Genomic DNA, 21,642 nt, shown 5'->3' on the forward strand with positions numbered 1-21,642 from the left:
CAGAAATAAATGTTTAAAGTTTGAAAAAGTTATTACTAAAAAGGTTAAGGATAAATAAAAAAATGCATGATAAACTGACTCTTTGCTGTTCTAAATCAAAAGACTCTCTTAAAATAGTAAAACATCTTGAGAAGTTTAAAAGTTTAATTAGTCCTTTTTGAAATAACATTTTTTAATCGGAATAATTTATATTTATTTATACATGTATATTATTATTTAATTCAAATAAATTCAAATTATTTATACAATACTATGTGTTCGTAAACAAAATATTTAAATAGAATCATATTTAAATATAACACATACTCAATTTGTTAAATAAATGACAAGCATAAGAATGATTAAAATTCAAAAGCAATTTGAAAAATATATATATTTAATAATCAAAATAGTACAAACATTAGTGCAAATTTAATATAATAATAACTATACAATATTATTATTATTATACGAATATAGGATGGTCATACTGATCATTTTGGTTATTATTTTATTTGTCAATAGCACAAGCAAATATGTCTTTGAAATTATATGTTTATCCAATACATTTTAAAACATATCCTGTATATATGATACAATTTTCTAATGGATAATTGCTATTAATTATTATTGGTGAGGTAAGTATAAGAAACTTATGATTTTAGTGTACTAAGAGTTATAAATGAATTTTATTTCAAAGTTGCAATTTTTTATTTTGGTAAACTTATTCAAATTATCTTATGTTATGTACATCTTTTACTATTGTACTTATAATTTTAAAAATTATTGGGATTTTTATGTATCGTTATGTGCAACAAATGTATCATTTATTTGGTCCCAGTAGAAATAAAAAAAAGACACTTAAAAAGTACTATTAATAAGTCAATAAAAGAAATCAAACATTTTTTTGCAGTTAAACTAAATTGCACCAACTTGTATAATCGGAATTAACAGTTTAAAAGCATCCTGAATATATGAACTTGCATTTGAAGCCTGTTAAAAACAAGAGAATTAGTTTTATACAGACTTTTTACAGATATAATTAATATAATACCACAATATTTTCTTACCTCCATAAAAATTGTTGTCATATTAGTTTTAATAATGTCCAGTTTGTCTGAAACTTGAGAAAGTGCATGTAAAGAACTACAATAAGAATTGGCTAATATTCCAATTTGATTAGAAAAAACATGAGTTAAATGAACTAATGCATCAGCTTCGTTGACAGTACTTCTGTGCTCTTTAATTAAAAGTAATTCTGCAGTTTTATGAAATCTTTCTATAGAAAAGGCTGTGAATTGTGCTAAGACAGAAATAGCATGCTCAAATATTTCTTGATCAGTATGCATCAGGGGTGGTGTGAGGTAAACTTCAGAATCCACACAAATCTAAAATCAGTAGTAAAATTTATATGATAGGTTTGATTCATATTATACATATACAGGGCGAGACACCTAAAGTTATTACTTCTAAAGAAAAATTGATGAACTAAAAATTACTTTGTTTCAAAAGAAAGATTACTTACATAAAATGAAAACATTGTAGGTGATGGAGCTTCAGAAATTTGAAGGCAATTTTTTTCTTCTTTTCGTTACTTAAAATTATGTACATTTTTTAATGGCAAAATTGTAATTTACATTATGTTGAGTTCAAATATCATCATTTTTAGTACTTATAAGAGGGTTACAAAATTTTGAGAAAATGGAGGTAAATATTTGAGAAATTCATTTACTATGTGTTATTAACCGTTTCCTTCTAGCAAGAGCAATCCTGATGAAGTAACTATTTGCATATTAGTTTCTTGATTCAAGTTCAAATCCCATTATAGTAAGAATCAACGAAACCCGTCCATATGATATTGCTTCAAATTTGGTATATTTGTAAATCTATATGATCATCACATAATATAAGTATATTACTGTAAGATTCATATTTATGCTGTACACGTATCCGTGTAGCAACTCCTAATATTATACAAATTAACAGCTTTTATATTTCTCAGTGCATATTCATGAAAATATTACTAATGGGTCGATGAAATTTTCCCGATGAAAATAAGTCCATACATTACGTTATTTAGACTACTAATAACTATACGTAATAAAAAGTTTTTCAGTAATTATTTGAATAAATTATAATTAAAAATTGTACTAATAAGATCGTGTTTAGTCTTACTTTTATCGAAAATACCTTGCCAGTCGATTAATATTACTCTCATGAAGATGTAAAGAAGAATGTACAAACTATTAATTTTAATTTAATACACCAATAAGCGTTTGTCATCGCTTTGGAACAGTAGTCGCGTGGCATCAAATTTTTAGTTACAGTTACATATTTGCTTTCTGTTGCTTCATCTCACTCATTCTCGGCATTGTATCCCATTCACTGTTCGACCTCTTCAAGCGGGCCGTTTGAGTTCGATCTGTTCTGAGAACAAATTTTATATGACGTCTCAACCAAAGGTTCAGTAAGTTTTCTCATATTGTGGTTATTGGTCCTTTCTTCGCTACGTTCATTATTCTTACGCCTATGTTGTCTCGATGGAAGTCAGTGAAGCGTGTAATGCACCACACGATGCGGTTTTTTTGACGAGAATTGACAGCCTATTAGGTCGTAATGCAGTAATATAATTTCTTTAATTTGAGTTCTTTATTTGTGAAAATTTTCCAATTAAAATGAGACTAAACACAATACGAACCATATTCACTTACTCATGTATTGTAGATTGATATTTTTTTCATTATACAGGTTGTTAGATGCATTTAAAATAATAATAGTATTACATTACTTATTTATAACTATAATACATTATTTATGATGACGATAATTTTTATCTATCTGGTTTGTCTTGCCAAAAATATACCGAATAATATACATATCTATGTAAATTATTCTATTAAATCTGTAATTAGTGCAAATATACATATGTTTATTTTGTGTTACTCCTTACTCAAGAAAAATATTTTCAGGCTCTGCATCATGCACTGAATACGTTAAATACTAGTTAGTATTGCACTATTAAACTTTTACATATATTATGTAATTCATTTTTTCTAGTTTCATCATTGTGATCTTCATAAATAGTTTCATGTGGTTCATTCTGGAGTTCTTTTTCCAGAACAGTTCCTTCATCAATAAATTGTTGATTTCCTTCCCTTTTCGCATCTTTACATGCAGATAAAAAATTAATGTCATGTTCTTCCTCCGTATTACATTTATTATTTTTTGTGAATCAGATGGGTATCTTACTTCATTTTGTGGTATTGTACGAGGTGACATAGTATTATAATTTTAATAATTTTATTCCACGGATTTTAATTGTTATTCAGTGTTACATTCTGCCAAGATGTAAAGAAAACATCTACAGGGTATGTCAGTACGGGTAGTGGAATTGGGCACGAGTGAATTACTTATGAAAGAATAAATTGAAAATATATAGTAACGATTTTTTGTTTGCCATTTTCTTTTCGAGAAAATTAAGTAAGTAAAATTCGTTCCGTGCACGTAAACTTGCCATGCTTTCTACGGAATTTAAATTTTCAGTAATAAAAAAATTGCTCAAATGTCGTCCATTTTGCTGTTAAACACATTCTTGCTCGTCGAACCATAGAAGCATGAATTAATAGCGATAAATTTTTGGTGCGTATTTGATCAAGTACTTGTATAATTCTTTCTTAGAAATGTTCACGATTTGTATAATCTTCAGTATACACATGTCCTTTAATGTGACTCCATAAAAGGAGATCTACTGGAATGAGATCCGGTATGAAATCTACTGACATTAATACTTGTTTCTTTTCTTTTTGCAAGAGCTTTCCAAGCAAATAGTCTACACTCATTCATATTATATATACTTTCTATATATATATCCTCTGCTTCTATTAGTTTATTATAATTATTTATAAATGCTTTCGCCATATTTTCAATAGCACTACCTATGCAGGTGCATGAAACTCTCTTTGAAATACGAACACGATGGCAAACATTCTTTTATTTTTGCAGCTTTTTGTAACAGTAAAGCATCTGTTAGATTGTTACCAAATGTCCTCCTTTCTATGAACCATGTTTTTAAATTGCGATCTAGTTCATTATAGATCGGTTCTACTAATCATCGTCGTCTTTGCTCTCGGTTACTGTTCACACCATGTTTTTCAAAGATTGCAGAAGCAGATAATGACGTCTCTTGCAATTCTTTTTAAATATTCAATCGTTGTTGCATATTTAAAGCAATGTTTCTTCCCAGATGCTATAATTAATCAGTGTAAATGAAATTACCATTAATGATTATATATTTACGAGTAAGTATAGAATATCACTAATAATTATCTGTCCGAGGACTTGCGATTGATTTTGTCGCTGGTATGTGAAATTTCTAAATTTTCTCCAAACTGTAAAAAGCTTACTAAATGCAAAGTTCGAAAAAGTTTTTAGTTCTAAAATCCGATATGTTTTCTATAAATGTTCGAAGGTGTTCTGGCCGAATGTCTAAAAGTGTTCTTCTAGACGAAATTGGTGTTTTCCAGTTAAATCCAAGTTCTTGAGAAAATATAAAATCTATAACAAATTGAGTTCTTCAAATATAGTACATTCGACTGCAGTCTATGCCCAATAGTAACTTTCGAATTGTTGGAATATCAACAAAAGTTACCTCTACACTTCGAATATTTTAGAAGCTATGCTATTCATTTACAAAGCCTAAAAGCCAATACGAACTTCTGGAACGATGTTCAGGAGGATTTGCTTAAAATGTAGTGTAGTATCGCAAATTATGGGATAAATGGATTACTTGGGTGTCAGGCGTGCGCCTGAGAGAGAGAGAGAGAGAGAGAAAACAAATGTAAGAACGTGCGACCTTACGCGGGGGGTCGTAACCGACGAAAGAGGACTGGTCACTGGAATGGTGGAGTTTTCTGGTGACACCGATATGAAACAGACCCACCATAAACCGTCTGTTTATCGTCCCAGAGACCACCCCAGAAGACAAGTGCATCCGGCCTACGCCTTTCGCATCCCCTAAAACGATCATGGCCTCGTGACCTAAATCGCGTAGGCCCAGAATCGGGGGATATAAAGGGGACATTAACGCTGAACAAAATGGCTCTATAGTGTGTCTCTGGTCGAGAGTCGTTATCAAAAGTTGTCTATAAGCGTTGTTAATTAGTGTTAAATTAAACCACATTATCCTTACACATATACTTTCTTGGTAATGATCACTATAATTTCTACAATGGTAACAAGAGTTACAATGCTCTTATCAGAATCGGTCGTAGCTATTATGGCGACTTGTGTGAAAAGATTGAAAAACGTCCTCGAACTTTCCATCATAAATTTATTTTTTACTGTGTCTAGTATCTTAATTAGAAAAATAATTTTAAATAAACATTTTGCGACTATATTCTTATATATATATACATTATATATTTAGAAGTCAAATACTTGCAAAAAATTGAAAAAAATATAAAATATAAAAACATAAATTAAATATAAATTATTTAAAAAATTAATTTGTTTTGCTTTGGTTCTGGAAAAAGTTGTAATCAATTTATTAAAATTTAAATTACCAACTATTAAATTCTTAATCATTACGTCTTAAAACATTTGTCCAATAATTAAAAACTTTTCGAATTTATGAAAAAAGGCAATCAAAACAACGACGCGTTCTAAACTTTGTAGTAAAGAAAAAATTTGGATTACATCGATAGCAACATATTATACATTGCTGCTCGTATTGCAAATAATTATCGTCGGTCATGAAACTCATTCTGCAGCTGTCATATATATATATATATATACACACTATGGGCGAAGTAAAAAGTTTTGAGCGTTTTTCGTTAGATGGTATAGTGAGCCATATCTCACGATGTATACGTTGCATCTTGTCATTCTATACTACGACTTAAAGGCGACATAACACTTTAAAAAAAGTTCTCTAACAATTTTGTGTTTAGTGGATCCAGTTGTGTGTTAGAGCGTTCCAAAATGGAGGTAAAAAAAGAGAAAATTCCATACATTCTTCAGCACCACTCCGACCAAGAGGAAAAAGCGAAGCAGGCGGCTAAAAAAATTTGTGCTGTTTATGGACCCAATACAGTATCGAATGCAACAGCAAAACGGTGGTTCCAACGCTTCCGTTCTAGTAATACGGACGTCGAAGATGAGACACGCTCTGGTAGGCCAATCGTCGAAAATGTTGATAAAATCATGGAAATCGTCGAATCAGACCGGCATGCGAGTACTTATTCCATTTCCCAGGAACTAAAGGTTAGCCAGAAAACCGTATGGAACCATTTGCATAAGGCTAGTCTCAAGAAGAAGCTCGATGTATGGGTGCCACACGAATTGACGCAAAAGAATCTTTTGGAGCGAATTGATGCCTACGATTCTTTACTGAAGCGTAACGAAATCGATCCATTTTTGTAGCGGATAGTGACTGGGGATGAAAAATGGATCATATACGAGAACACAAGCGCGGTGAGCCGACCCAAACGATCGCCAAGCCTGGATTAACGACCAAGAAGGTTTTACTTGTGTTTGGTGGGATTGGAAGGGAATCCTCCACTATGAGCTGCTCCCATCGGGCCAATTACTCAATTCGGACCTATACTGTCAACAACTGACCAGATTGAAGCAGACGATCGACGAGATGCATCCAGTATTGGCCAATAGAAAGGGTGTTGTATCCCATCAAGACAACGCCAGGTCGCACACATCTTTAACGACGCGCTAGAAGCTCCGAGAGCTTGGATGGGAGGTTATATCGCACCCGCTGTATAGTCCAGACCTGGCACCAAGCGATTATCACCTTCTCAAGCATTTGCAAAATTTTCTTGAGGGTAAAAAACTGGCCTCAAGAGAGGCTTGTGAAAATGAGCTGGTCAAGTTTTTTATCAATAGGGACGAGGACTTCTTCAATTGCGAAATTATGAAATTGCCTTCAAAATGGACAAAAGTTATCGAACAAAACGGCGCATATTTGATCTAAATTCGAAAATTCTAACTCTGTTAATTTCATCGTCGAACTAAAGAGAAAAACGCTCAGAACTTTTTATTTCACCTAATATATATATATACACATATCTACAGATTATTAAGAGAGAGTTCTGAGCACACTGGTTAAGAAAAGAAGCCGGAATTGTCAAAAGATAGTCAAAATGAATAAAACAAAATACTTCAATATCTCAGGAAGGCCCTATTACAAATCTGGATTGAATGATCAGTGGAAAAGTAAAAATAATTAAAATTGTCGTAGGAAAGTAACACGTACAGTATTGCATGTGTTTTTCTCAAAGCCACACTTTTCGAATTAATGTCGGTAATATAATCAAGAATGATTCAACCGAATTTATTAAAATTTAGAATATTATACAATGTCTCGTCTAAAGGAGGCTATTCCTTTATTTTTAGTGGCACAAGAAACATTTATGGCATAATTTAAAAGGAGAAATACCATTGAAGAATCTTTTTTTTTTTCATACTTTTTTTAAGGTCATCGTTATTTTTTATCAAGAACACTTATATTTCTTTCCACTCCATCTTGTAACGGTTAAAAAAATACATTTGAATATGTTTAAGTCATGACCTTCGAGTAACCTTGAGCACCAAAAATGTGATAGAATGGTAGGGTAATATTAGGATTACATTTGGACTTACTGTTCATGTTAAAAAGTGCTCAAAGTCATATTCAATTGTAGCGATACAGGCGGAAGCATTTTGATATGTTTATCAATCGTTATGAACAAAGTCTGTTTCTTAGTTGATTACGAAGAGCTCGTTAGTAATATGTAAACGCGTCACAATGGCTTATTATTATTCGAAGCAAGAGAGGATTGAACTGATCTACATTTATGGCGAAGTTAAACGATGCATAAGATCGAGAAGCTATATAGCTCTACACCGAACGATCTCCTGATTGTAACTGTTCATCGCGTTCATCATATTCTAAAATAATTAAAAAATTCGAACAAAGTAGCACTGTTCAAAATAAGAAACGTCAGAGACCTAAAACTGTTATGCAGGAAATAAATGTTCAACGAGTTGTTGCTACTCTAAACCAAAATCTGCATATTAGTATTAGGCAACTGGAGCTGGAGATTATTATTAATAAATCAAGCACATCACATCTGCTGAAAATTAAAAATTTCGCCCATTTCACTTATCGTCTCATCAGAACCTTCTCGGCAGAGATTTTTAAAATCGCGCCTCTTTCTGTCGACGGGCGTTACAATAATTGGAAAATGATGAAACGTTTTTTAAAAAAGTTCTATATACCGACGAAGCACCTTTTACTAATCACGGTCAGGTAAATCTTAGAAATATTTACTACTATTCCGTAGAACACTCACGATAGATGAGACAAATAGACAAAGATCGTGGACAGTGAATATTTGATGTGGAATATTAAATAACAAAATTATCAGATCTTATTTTATTAACGGAAAATTAAACGGAGGTAGGTACACAGTATTTTTATTGTGTGATCTGGTTGACTTGATAAAAGATGGATTATTAAGTGTTCGTACGATTATGTACTACCAACACGATGGTTGTCAGCTCATTACTCATTACTCAAATATTGAATAAAAAATTCTTAAATAGTTGAACTGGACGTAATGGTTCTACACTTTAGCCAACACATTCGTCAATTTTGACGAATTAGATTTTTTTCTCTAGAGAAAATTAAAAGAAGAAGTTTATTAACAGCAACCTACCACTCCAGAAGACATGATTATAAGGTTTGAGAAAAGAGCGTTGAGGGCAGTCTTTGGCAATCAAGCGTCATGTCGCGTAAAGAAGGAATAGCGTAGTCATTAATTGTGTGATTTGTTAATGTTTTGTTCCTACTACTACCTCATTCAATACACGTATATCCTAGAACTTTATTCACCCTTATTTTATAATCACCAGCACTACTTACTTAAATAAAATTCCTACATGACGAATCGCATAATTAGAATTTGTATTGCTATCTCATCGGAAACAATAGAAAGAGCATCACGATCTGTGATTGATCGTGTCAAAAAGTCTATTGCTGTTGATAGATATCACTTTGAGCACTTTATAACGTAAATAGTAAGTTCAAATATAATACTAATATTATTCTAAAATTCTATCACATTTTTGGTACTCAATATCACATGAAGGTTGTGATTTATACATATTCAAATGTATTTTTTCAACCGCTACAAGATGGAATAAATAGAGATACAAGTATTCCAGATGAAAAATATCGACAACTTTAAAAAACAATGAAAAAATAACTGTACAAAAAAAATTTTCTTCCGTAATATTCGTCCTTCGGTACCATTTAAATTATGCCATAAATATTTGTTATGTCATTAAAAGTAAAGAGATATTTAGGTGGCCTCCTTTAGCTGAGACACCCGGTATATCGTATGACATACATTTTTCTTTTTATTAAACAGTTTTTAAGGTATTGAAGAAAAAGTTTGACAGAACATGCATTTTTTGTTAAAATGCTATAATTTTTACAATCTTTTGAATTTCGAAAAATTTTAACGTCATACGATAAAGAGTACTTAGTTACTGAGGATGTCGGAATCACTGACATGAATATGTTTTGCTCACCCCTACATAGACAAGAACAGTGTCATTTTTACTAATACATATAAATACAGATATTTAATAAAAAATTATTTTAAAAAATTCAGAATATGTTGTTCACATCATTTTAACCCTGAATACATATTTTGTGTCAAAAGTTTTAGGCCAGTTAAGGTGGTATAACCTTTTAAAATATTATAATTCTTATTATATTGCAAATTTTTATATAGAAAAAAGTTTTTTAAAACTATCGTTACGGTAACAATGACGAAAGTAAATAGTGTGTAAATTTTTACTACAAAGTTTTCGAGTTCAAATCTCGTAATAGATAAAATTTGTTTTTCTTTATTTTTACACATGCTTTATATTTGTACTCATTTTTTCTTTATTTTCATATATTCTTTTGAATTTATATAATACTTTTATTCTGTTTTTCATATTTTTGTTTTTACGATGCCTCGGATGGAATGCAACGTAAACATGAAAAACATATACATTTTCGGCAATGTGAACATTTTATAAATATTAATGCATTATATGTACATTTCGCTTTTCGTATTATTCCCAGAAAACATACTTGATTGCCATTAAAAGAAATTAATTTTTCACTTATCAATTTTGTAGCATACCATGAATATCAATTAGGGAATGTATTTTTATGGGATCTTGAAAGTTCACGTTTGACTTCCAAAACTTCTATGGCATTTTGAATTTCTTTAATAAAAATGTTTACTTGTCTAAAGAAATAGGCGTCACATGCCTGACAGAAGGAAGTGCAATGGAGTGGAATTAGTTCTAAAGTCGATGTGCAATTTCCATCGTCATCCGTAAAAACATTATTAAAGTAGGTAGTATCCGTTTGCCCACCCCATGAATCTAATAGTAATACAAATTTATTATTTCCGCAATATTACTATTGTCTCTACAAAATTGGAAAAATGTTCTTTTGTTAATTTACCAGATTTTGAAAAGGTAATAATCACATTCTAAAACATAAATAAAAAACAATAAAAATATAATATAAAGATAAAAGAATATATGAAAATAAAGAAAAATTGAACAAAAATATAAAAAATATATAATAATAAAGGAAAAATAAAATTTTGAATCTCGTATGAGACTCGAATTCCAGAACCTTGAAATACAAATCTATATACTATTTATCTTCGCTGTCGTTACGCTAATAATATTTTCAAGAAACTACATACAAGATGAAATTTAAAAAATTAAATTTTAAATATCTTTATAAATAATCAGCAATGGCAAAAAGTGTCGCATATATATCTTCTTGTTTTTGTTTCTAGAACCACCAAAAAAAAATTGACAGTCCTACAGGTGCGACCTCTTCTTGTAAGTCAAATTTAAAAAGATCGACAAACATATGGGCGTTTAAATAGAAACAATGCGTAACAAAATTTTATTATAGACAAAATTTTAAACGGTCAATATATCTTAAAAATTAATCAAATGGTCGACTTGAAATTTTGGTTGTATATAAAATAAACATCCAACTTTTATATGAACCGGGATTACCACAATATATATTAAAACGGTTAAGATGCGATGAATGGTTCCTTTTACAAGTTTCTTCTACTCGATCAATAGAATATGATGCAATAAAAACAAAACGCTACCTTGGAAAAACTAGTCAAGGTCAATTTTGGGCAACATTTTTTAACAGTTCTTCACCGATCCAAAAGAGTAGAATCTCCTTATAATTATCGTGATAAATAATTTCCTAATACCTTGTACGATGACCTGATAATTCTACAAATTAAGAAAATAGTATTGACCTTGTGAAGCCCCTGAATGGGTCCACAAAGCCCTAAGTCTCCGAGAAACATACTTCAAGAAATGATGATTTAACAATGTTTTCTATGCTTTGCAGTTTACTTGTGATACACAGGTTACAATTTTTCCCACACCCTATAAGTTTTCAATAATATTATACACCGTGGTGGAATTCATCTCGTTCAAATTAAAAGAAACTTTTTTGTTACATAACCAAGCTAACGTACGTACCCCCTCGATAAAACGTACCGAATCATCCTCATCACATTTACGTTCTTCAGTTCGAGGGGCCGCCCACTTGAGCAGCCCGCAGCTGTTATAATTAATGTAAATTAAAACTTTTATACGTATCATTGTATTTTCATGACAGTATTATCAATGAATTGGTGATGTTGTCTCGTAAAAAATAAGTCCAGACACAACCGTATTCGGATTATTTTGAGTTATATACAAGGCCGGTACAAATACATCTGTTTTTCGGACATATCGCAGCTGTGTAGTGTCAAAATTGCGTTTCGAGATACATACCACAAGTTAACGGCTATGCTCGTATGTTCTGTAGAGAACTGCGGCTCAAAATACACGTAACGAGAACATACAATACCGCTGCTTCGCGGGAGGAATGTGTTCAGTGTTACATCTAACTTGTAATATCCCCAATCGTAATTTTGGCACCTCACATTCCAAAAATGGATGTTAAAAAATAATATGCTTAAGATATACCGTTTAAGGTATAAGGAAAAATAGCCCGAATATGGTCGTATTTAATCTCATTTTCATTAGAAGAATTTCGTCAAATCACCGATGATACTCTTATGGAGATAAAAATGAAAAATAATAAAAGTTTTTTTGGTTGCATTAGTGATTGTTATTCCAATACGTGCGCAGTGTTACTGTGAATCTCGGCAACCGAGCAATTGTAATACGAGACGTGCTCGTTGTTGCGTTCATCTTTGGTGCACCTCCTTTACTCTCCTTATTGTACGATTCACACGTGCTTATGTCTCAGAGCGAGAAACAAAAACTCAATTTCAAGAACAAATTCACTACCGTCTCTCCTTAAAATGCCCCGAGCGGACCCAAAAATATACGTTTTAACACGGGATTACTAAACGTAAAACAGCATTTATATTATCTTATTAAGAAAAAACATAGGTCATCAACTACAATTTGCGAAAAGACATTTCTATGTCAAATAGATATAGAATTTGACATTATATGTCAAAAACTACCAATTACAAAAACTTACAAAAAGACAACCTACTATGTTTTCAAACGCGTAAATATTAAGTGATTTTAAAATCCAAAACAAAAAGAAACCATCCTTGAGAAGAAAAACGATTTTTATCTTACTACACATTCATTTAACATAATATTCTTTTCTTTCGACTTTTTTTCTATCACCTAAACGAACAAAGTTATTTGTAACTAGAATCTTAGGTGACTCACCCTGTATCTTCAGGTTCCTGCCGAAATAATAGTACAACTATACAAAGCCTAATTGTTCGTGCAAAAATAAGTTAAAAATGTGAAAGACATTTTTTTTCGTACGTAGCTTTGTTCTCGCCAAAGTCAATTTTAATTAGTCAGTGAATACTTATGTATGTACTTAGCTATAGTACGATTTGTTGAATCATACTTTAGACCAGTGATAACCAACACTGAAAAGTATTAGAGTTACTATATTAATTTCATAATTCTCAAAAAGCTACTTTTTAAACGATTGAAAAATGTGCGACTTCATATACAAATAACGCTTAATTCGTCGCAAATCGGACGTACCTGGTGATCCACCAGTTGAATTTTATTTGTAATCAGTGAAAGTAAATCCTAAACTGGTAAGGAAGAAAGTGTTGCATTGAGACAATGCATACATTAATAATTGTGTTAAACAAAATTCATGTATTTGGTTTACAATTGGTACCACAAGCTTCATATTCACGGGACCTTCCTTCAAAACCAATTTCCTCGTCAAAATGAAATCAATCTGATTTATAATCTGAAGCTTCGTTATTGAGATACAAACAGTTAAAATTTATTGATTAGATTTTCGATACATACTGTTTATATCTCAGTCAGCTGATTGATTATTCGCCTGTACTTATAAGATTTGGCAACCACCACTTTAGACAGTTATGTTTATTTACATGTATATGAAAACGTTTCCTCATGAGATTTTATAATTGATATAGTTTGAATAAAATATGAGATATGCTTGAAAGCTAATGAATTTATTATGTAAGAAATTGTTGAATGTTGCCTAGTCTCCTGTTTAGTTGTCGTATTATCGATGCATGGACTCTTAGTAATATCTCTTGAACACAGTAATATTACTTTAACTCTTAAAATGCCTTACAGTAGATGCTTTATAATATCTTGTATTTTATCAAAGCTTAGCAATCGCGAAATCGTAATTAAATCGTAATTAAAATGTTTACAACTGTTTAAAGCGTTGTTCGACAAACCGAGTCATAGCTAAGTATACACATATTTAGTGAATATATAAAATTAATTTTTTGGGAAATAAAACCTTACATTTTTACAGTTGTACCGCACTTTCGGCCAGATCCTGTACATATGTGTTTTCGTGTATAGACATTGTATGAATTACTCACATTATGCAATTTTTCATATGTAATACTAATTCCAAGATCACTACAGGCTTCCAGCTGTAGAGCAAATTCTAAATTATTTACTTTGTCTTCCTTTTCATCATCTTCATTTAAATCACATAATTCTTTAATTTCTTCTAATGTCTCTTGGACAGAATTTAATTCAGTTACATTTAAGCCACTCAAATGCTGTTGTATTTTAATATTACTTTGCTTTGACAACATTTCTAATGCTTCTAAGTGAACAAGACCTTGATAATCATCAAAGAGACTTTCAAAGTGTATTTTTCTCATCTTTTGCTTTTCTGTAATTGTTTTTTCTATCGTCTCAGCTTTTTCCTTAGCTTCACGAAGGACTTGTGACAATATTGGTTTTTCCATTTCGTTCAAAAAGAAAGCTCGTTTTTTTTTTAAACCTGGATCACCTTCCTGTAACACTTCCATTGTTTTCTTACCGATAGCTTCTAATGTATCTAATCCACCAGTCATAACTTTACTTCCAGTTGATTCAACCAATTTTGTTATTGAAGATACACCTGATATAAAATTCCCAAATCCAAAAGAAGAATGTTCTTCAGACTGCTCTGTTTTATTATCTGCAAATAAAGTTAATTATAACAAATTTGACAATTACTATAAGGTCTTAAAAATATTTGTCATACTATATTATGTTTGATTATATAAATATAAAGTTGTTTAGTTTACTTTAAAGTTATAAATGTCATTGCATACAGAATATTGAATAATTATAAATAATGAGAAATTTGTAAAAAACATAATACCATTGATAACAGAATTTTCTTCACTTTCTATGTTAGTCGATGTAGATTCCTCGGGTACAGCAATAGATTCTTCCAGAAGAGTAAGTCCATGTGATACATGACTAGTTAATGTCGAAACACCAGCACTGGCTGTATTGATTAAAGAACTTACATCCCAATCACCCCAACCCCATCCTTTGGAAGATTTCTGTACTTCTTGTCCTGCCAATGACAGTTTCTTTAATATCGGTTGCAATTTTTCTTCAGTTAATTCCTCTGGTAACTCAATTTCACTTCCAAGTCCTTCCCAACCTTCAGGTTTAAATACCTCTTTAAATTTTTTATCTGATTTCATTTCTTCTGGCATTTCTAATTCAGTCAACTCATCTGTTATCGATGCTCCTTTAGATGAAAAATGTTTATTACAATTATTTATTGGTAAGTTATCTGGGTTATCTGTAGAATTATTACTTTGCATAATGTTAGTTGATGTATCTGCAATTATTTTTTGTTGATTGCAGTCTGTCTCTTCCTCATTAGATGTACATGTGGTTGCTATTGCAGGAAGAATTTGCGTATTAACATTTGTTTTGCAAGATATATCTTGTTTATTCTTTCTGAAGCTTGTGTCATTATCATCTTCCTTCAATTCCGAAGTCGCAATACTTTTACTTGTTTGTGCAGACTCTACTTTTTGTAAATCAGAGACTGTGACTGGACTGTTAATACTTTCAGAAGATGTCTCAGTATTAGTTACCAATTCATCTTTTTCAGAATTACACATATTTTTAATACTAGCATTTTTATTTGTCTTGATTATATTTTTATAAGGTCTTTTTTCATCTTTTATCATATCTGTCTCCAAAGATAATTGTTGTCGCTTTCTGTTATAAATTGTATTTGTATATAATGTTCTAGGTACATATTCTGTATCATCGTCAGATTCTGAATCTATCGTTGATGGCAAATAATGTTGTTGTGTTAGAATACTTCTTCTTGCAGATGTATCATGGTTCATTTCTTCATCAGCACTTTCAAAGTCATCACTTTCGGATGTTGCCATATTATCTTTTCGTTAACACTAAGATTACTTCTTCCTAATTAAAAAATACTGACAATAACAACAAATTTTAATATCACCATCAATTTATGTGTTTTTCAACATTTAGAGAACACTTGTACATACATATTACATACCTAAGTCACATATGCACGCACAATTAAATGCATACATCCACCATATGTTTTTCCGAATAGGTAATTTAGGCACTTTAAAAACTTCATAAAAGCTTTATGATATTTAAACACTGATAATGCATGTGGAAAGAACAGTTCACAGTCATGGGTCCTCGTTTAACTTTAATAATTACTTTTATTGCCTTTATTCCCAAAGCACAGTGAAACAAAAATTATAAACAATATTTGTATATTTTATAAATTAAAATTATTTCAAGAGAAATTTATTACGCATTTCTTTGTTAGAATATTAAACAAAAACGTGCTAAAAATGCATTTTCAATATTGAAGCAAAAGAATCAATTTCCGTTTAAAAATGACAAACGAATCAAATGTTTTCATCCATTCTGTTTCTCACATTTTTTCTTTCTATTAAAAATTGCTTGTACTCTTTAGCTTTAACTAATAAATTATAAAGTTATTATTGAGGATAATATTGTACAAAATCAAAATTTATTCTTGATCGTATGCGAATCATAGAATCGAATAACAAACGATTTATATAGATAGAAAAACAAAGGTCTTAATGCAGTCTTTAGAGCGCATGGAAGCTGAGCATCAACTAAAATAATAACAAAGAAAAAAGAAAGTAATTGTGCTCATACCGCAGTGGCTTATGAGACATTCTGGAAGAGGCACCGACGGATTACCATCAGCTTATCCGTTCGTCCCGGATGTCCAACGGTCACGAGTGCACCTGCGTTTAGAAGTCGTACGGTGGTGCCGCCAATGCAATATAACGGAAAATATGCGAAACTATCGAAAGAGCATCGCGTTCGTTTGTTCCCGTCGCCCTTCGTGCACAGCGGTCAGAGACACGAAAGCTGTTGGCCAATGGAAGGGGCAGTTCGAGAGAAAGATAGAGGAAGAAGGAGAGTACAAAGTTGAGAGGGGATTACGTTCAGTTCTCATCGGTATACGCGTTGAAGCGAAGAGGAAGAGAGAGTGAGCGAGAAGCATTGCCAAGCGCACACGGTAGAACGTCCAGTGGCATGTTACAAACACTCAACATGCTTGTACTTGGCGCGAGGTTTTAGTATCGTCGAAACGAAGGAGTAGTTTGTTCATATTTTTGGCACTTGAACCAACAGACTTGACAGAGTTTGCACTTTTTACGAAGCCATGTTTAATTCGATCAACGAATGAGCAAAAGTGTCTTGCGGTAATCGTAACAGTGTCCTGTTGTGTAAGTAAAAGCGCAGTGAAATAGCGTGCGGGGGGAATGCAAGGCGAATTCTGACATTTCTCGAAAGAAACGTCGCGTTCGTATGCGGTATTCGTTGCACAACGAGTGGAAATTTTAGTGCAAGAAGGAAAAGGGAGCATGATGAAATGTGTTCGACAATACCGGCATTAGCGTGCACTTCTTAAAGCGGGTCGCAGACGTACATAGATACTGTCCCGACTCTGCTCTGAAAAACTCTCGTCGTCGTTCCTGCTGCTCGAGAAGAACGATGTGATCACGACAGACTGGAACAAACATTAAATTCTTATTTTGAAAATTTATCAATGAAACGTGTTCCTAGACCACGTTTGCAAGTGATGCCCGTTTATTTGCCGGCACAGTGCTGTAAATATTTCTTTTTGGGAAGAATTTACTTTTGGATAGTGCAAAATAAATGATAAATGTATAAGAACGATTGAAACCAAAGGATGGTGTTGTAATAAGTCATTAAACGTGATATAAAATCAAGTCCAGAAACAGAGGAAAAATGTAAATTGAAGTGATACGCAAGTGAGACGACGGAAAGGGTGAAAGTGTATTTTATATTGAATTCAGTTTTTGTGGTGTAAAAAACGTAATTTAAAGGCTATGTTATTCGTATGTTTTCTTGCATTTGTGAAGTGATCAGTGTAAGTTTAAAAAAATAGTGTTACAATAATGTAACTGGCATCAATACGCGCTCTCTTACAAATGTAGGACCACGGTACTGTCTCAAGGCAAGATACGAACAGTGGACTTTTCTTCAACGGCCAGCTATGTTAACGGTGGAATTCCGCTCGAGAGGAATCTGAAGGCGGGGACTCTGACGTCACTCCGCTCATGATAATGAGGTATTCATGATGGCGGAGTAGCGCGCGCGCGAGAAAGAGAGAGAGCGAGAGGGAGTATACATACATATTATATACATATATATATATATTATATAATATATATATATTTATATACACTCATATGTACATATATATACATACATATATGCATATATAATATATATATTATAGTGTATAATGTACACTCTTCACTGAATTATGTACACTCTATGTGTAGATATATAGTGTACACATATGTGCGTGTGTGATGTGCAATCATCCTTTCTATCTCCATTCCACTGTACGCCAGTGTGTGTTGCTATTGCGTTCCTTCTTTTTACCACTCGAATGATCCTCTGTATCTCTCTTACGCCGGCTATCTTTCTTTCTCTTATATCAATACAGCGTGTATATGGCACGAGTAATGTGTGCTCGCGCGCACGGATATGTGCCTGTCGACTGGTCGGTGATAGAGAATTTTGGATGGATTTAGAGCGCAGTGAAATATGCCAAGGAGACGGAATGGGGAGATACCGCTTCCGGAAGGGTGGGACGTCGCGCAAGACTTTGATGGAAAAGTGTATTTCATCGATCACAACACAAGAAAAACAACGTGGATTGATCCTAGAGACAGGTATGCCATTTCATACGTATATGTTTGTTGTGCATGTGTGCGCGTGTTAAATTAACGAAACGTGAGTTCTCCACACGCAATTCTTGGTTTTTAAAAATTATTATTTGTTGCGAATTAATGCAGCGTGTTATCGCGATAAAGCGAATACTTGAAGGCACGCATAAACCGGAACGCGAAATATTTCTGACGTTACATTACCCTCGTGTGAGAGCTCCTTAAGTTTCTCAAATGTGTGTATGCACTACGTGTATGCATGCGTACATTCAACATCGACTCGCCGCGCCCGCATTCCAGTCGCCAGGGCCGCTGCGCTCTCGGTGAAAAACTCAAGATATCTGGTGATCAGGGTCAATTCGAAAACAAAACTATTCATTCTTTTAAATTCTAAATGTAAAAACTATATTTTTGTTATGTTTTAATGATAACATATTTTAAATGAAAGAAACGAATTTTGAACTTTGAATGTAGTATTGATTTAGTTGTAATCAAGTAAATTTATTTTGCTTGTACGTTAGCATTGTAATGAATTAATGATATTAATGAACATTATAGTTATTTAAAGACATAATTTATATACTGAACAGTAAATATTACGATTTTTATACATATCAATGTACACATGAATTTTACATTGGTGTACGCAACTACGTAACTTGAAAACTCAATTTCAAAATATATTAAGTCGTGTAAAAATTGAAATGTTACTTTTTTCTTAGAATTGGTCAGTGTATGTATTAGTAATTCTGACAAACTTCAATTAAAAGCAAATAAAAATAAATCTTACAATTAAAAAAGTAAATGCAAAATAACCATTTATAGCAAACAATGGCATTATTAGTTTAATGTAATGTACAGCAATTGTATCTTTAAAGTGGAAGTACGACGAAATATTTTCGTCCATTTATCGAAAAAATTACCAAAATATTTATACGTCGTCCTTATGGTAGGATTGACAGATGGCGTTTATTTTCATTATGTAAAAGAATAAAATCTTATTTTAAAACTTGCTTGCATGGATATCGTTCCACGTGTCGCGTTGCCTAGATTAACATGTATGCGTAGCCGTGGACCGTAGCGTTAGTGAGAACCATCTTACGGAGCTAACCGGTATGTAACATACATTCAAACGACCGGTACCTAAAAATAGTCTCTTAGAAGGGTATTACTCTTTCGATTTTTATGTCGCCTTAAGACGTCGTTACTAAGACCTCTTTTTAAATATGTATAAATATAAAATATAAAAATAAATATCTTTTTATATTCTCTTTAGAAACAAAACAGTAATTTTGTTTTACTAATTATTATTTCTGTATAAATAGACAGAAATAATCAGGAACACGTTTCTGAAATATATTTAATTAAAAATTCAAATACTAGTATAATTTACCAACGTAATATTTTAAATATGGGATAAGTAGAGAATAGGATTGATAAATACTCTATTTAGAGTTATATATTGATATACATTTTGGAATAAACATTATATAATTGATACTTGTTTTTCAATAGAATTATGATTCGACAATTTGAGTGTAGAATACTTAATCCTTATTTATTCCTGCTTTCATTCGCACATTTCATGTGCTAACTACAGACTTATATTTGTTCCGCGTACCGATTTTCTTTTCTTGAAACCTTAAAATTTTGTTTTTTTGACCTGTCTCATTTGCTGCTCTGCTTTCTTTTCGGAGATTTAAATTAAATTTACAACATGCACTCCTTTCAAGCAGGTTCACCATTACAGCTATATACATATATACATTGCAATGTGTGGCATCTGCTCGCCATTTATATTTAAGAAAATTTTTTCACTTTATCTTTCTAACTTGTTTTCTTCTTATTTGTTTTTTATTTAAGTGAGAGTTTGAATAATATGCTTGGAAGATGATTCGTAATATATAAATATCGTAATTTTTTTATTTTATTTCTAAATGTGTTTTTATTTTTCAAATATTTTCTAACGATTAAATCAAAATCAACGCATCACATAATCCTACATTAATTATGTAATGTTATATTAATAAATAGTTCCTTATTTGTTCATAAAGGATATATTAATTATTGGATTATTTTCAATAACACAAATGTATTGATTGTTGATTTTATTTATTAAATATCAAGAAAATTGAGGTGTTATTTGCAAAAAGATTATTGCGCACAACAGTTCAATACAATCTATATTTTAAGAAGTAGAGACATTTTCTCCAAGTTTCATTTCAATATCTTTAAAATGAAAGAAAATTAGAACATTTTGGTCGCTTCGATTATTATCATCTACTCAATACGCTGACCGTTTTTGCACGTTTTAATAATTACTTGTAATAAATTATTAATAATATCTTTATTGTAAATTCTGTGGTATTTTTACTAATTCAATAGATGTATTATTAATACAATGTCATTATTTAACATATTAATGTAGTTTTATAATGTCAAAAGTAGATAAAATATATTTCTCTAAAAACAAAAACAAAATCAAAGAGATTGCACGAAAAATAGGGACATGGAGCACAGTTTGAATTTTAACTGATATTTTAATGTTATAACGTTGTTATAAATATTTCTTTTTTACAAATGAAAATTAGGATCTATATTCTTTTATTAACAACAATTTGATGAATAATAATTCGCTAATATCTAAATAAATTATTTTCAATTCTCTGAAGGTTGTTTTCACAAAAGTAGCATTTTTGCTCTCACATCTTTCTTGTAGATAACACCTTAATTATCCATTGATAATTTCGTAAGTATACGCAAGGTACTTTAATACATTATGAAATACCATGACACCTCAAATTGAAATTTAACGAATACAAATGTCTTGTTGTATTTTTATCGCATTTGTAAAACGAGGTAATACATTTGCGCAAATTTTAATTCATTAAATTCAATTGATTCAAAAATATAAAAAGATCAATATTATAACTCTTCTTAACTCGCGTATGGTCCATACGTATAAGAATAAAACTTTGAATAAATTTCTAAAGAACGAAAAAAGTATGTTGATTTGTGACTACTTAATTTATACTAATTT

The 21,642-nt window shown here is 31.5% G+C and overlaps 3 protein-coding genes across 14 annotated transcripts in view; 2 read left to right on the forward strand and 1 right to left on the reverse strand.

The window, feature by feature from the left end:
- Positions 1–664: 664 nt before the first annotated feature.
- Positions 665–16,838, reverse strand: LOC143151239 (protein FAM114A2). Of its 6 annotated transcripts, XM_076320189.1 has the most exons (7): positions 16,546–16,834; positions 15,902–16,083; positions 15,176–15,801; positions 14,726–15,106; positions 13,947–14,539; positions 1,050–1,367; positions 665–972 (listed from the first exon to the last, which is right to left on the reverse strand). In XM_076320189.1, exons 3-7 carry the CDS (start codon positions 15,765–15,767, stop codon positions 898–900), a joined length of 1,959 nt encoding a protein of 652 aa, XP_076176304.1. In that variant the 5' UTR covers positions 15,768–15,801; positions 15,902–16,083; positions 16,546–16,834; the 3' UTR covers positions 665–897. The 6 variants fall into 6 exon arrangements, with proteins under 6 accessions (XP_076176304.1, XP_076176303.1, XP_076176302.1 ...); XM_076320188.1 differs by having other exon boundaries at positions 14,726–15,815; positions 15,891–16,083; positions 16,546–16,838; XM_076320187.1 differs by having other exon boundaries at positions 14,726–15,801; positions 15,891–16,083; positions 16,546–16,837.
- On the forward strand, positions 5,499–9,559 carry LOC143151240 (histone-lysine N-methyltransferase SETMAR-like). Of its 2 annotated transcripts, XM_076320191.1 has the most exons (2): positions 5,939–6,148; positions 6,232–9,559. In XM_076320191.1, the coding sequence occupies exons 1-2, from the start codon at positions 6,056–6,058 to the stop codon at positions 6,397–6,399; spliced, it is 261 nt and encodes an 86-aa protein (XP_076176306.1). In that variant the 5' UTR covers positions 5,939–6,055; the 3' UTR covers positions 6,400–9,559. The 2 variants fall into 2 exon arrangements, with proteins under 2 accessions (XP_076176305.1, XP_076176306.1); XM_076320190.1 differs by having other exon boundaries at positions 5,499–9,559.
- A 17-nt stretch (positions 16,839–16,855) lies between the features above and the next one.
- Kibra (WW and C2 domain containing protein kibra) overlaps positions 16,856–21,642 on the forward strand; it is a 210,092-nt gene continuing 205,305 nt past the window's right edge. For 2 of the 6 annotated variants that reach the window (XM_076320170.1, XM_076320175.1), the window contains exons 1-2: positions 16,857–17,995; positions 18,468–18,608. In XM_076320170.1, the coding sequence (XP_076176285.1) occupies positions 18,481–18,608 (128 nt within the window). In that variant the 5' untranslated portion in view covers positions 16,857–17,995; positions 18,468–18,480. Of the gene's footprint in view, positions 17,996–18,217; positions 18,609–21,642 lie in introns of those variants that run through there. The other 4 variants (XM_076320168.1, XM_076320169.1, XM_076320173.1 and 1 more) reach the window with 3 other exon arrangements.

The sequence above is a fragment of the Ptiloglossa arizonensis genome, chromosome 9 (assembly GCF_051014685.1).
Source record: "Ptiloglossa arizonensis isolate GNS036 chromosome 9, iyPtiAriz1_principal, whole genome shotgun sequence".
NCBI classification, from domain to species: Eukaryota; Metazoa; Arthropoda; class Insecta; order Hymenoptera; family Colletidae; genus Ptiloglossa; species Ptiloglossa arizonensis.

Coding starts and splice junctions, on each gene's coding strand:
- LOC143151240 (XM_076320190.1), top strand. CDS start 5,959: ATGGAGGTAAAAAAAGAGAAAATTCCATACATTCTTCAGCACCACTCC.
- LOC143151239 (XM_076320188.1), bottom strand. CDS start 15,767: ATGGCAACATCCGAAAGTGATGACTTTGAAAGTGCTGATGAAGAAATG. Junction 14,540..14,725: donor AGAAAATTCTGTTATCAATG/GTATTATGTTTT, acceptor CTTTATTTGCAG/ATAATAAAACAGAGCAGTCT. Junction 973..1,049: donor TGACAACAATTTTTATGGAG/GTAAGAAAATAT, acceptor TGTTTTTAACAG/GCTTCAAATGCAAGTTCATA.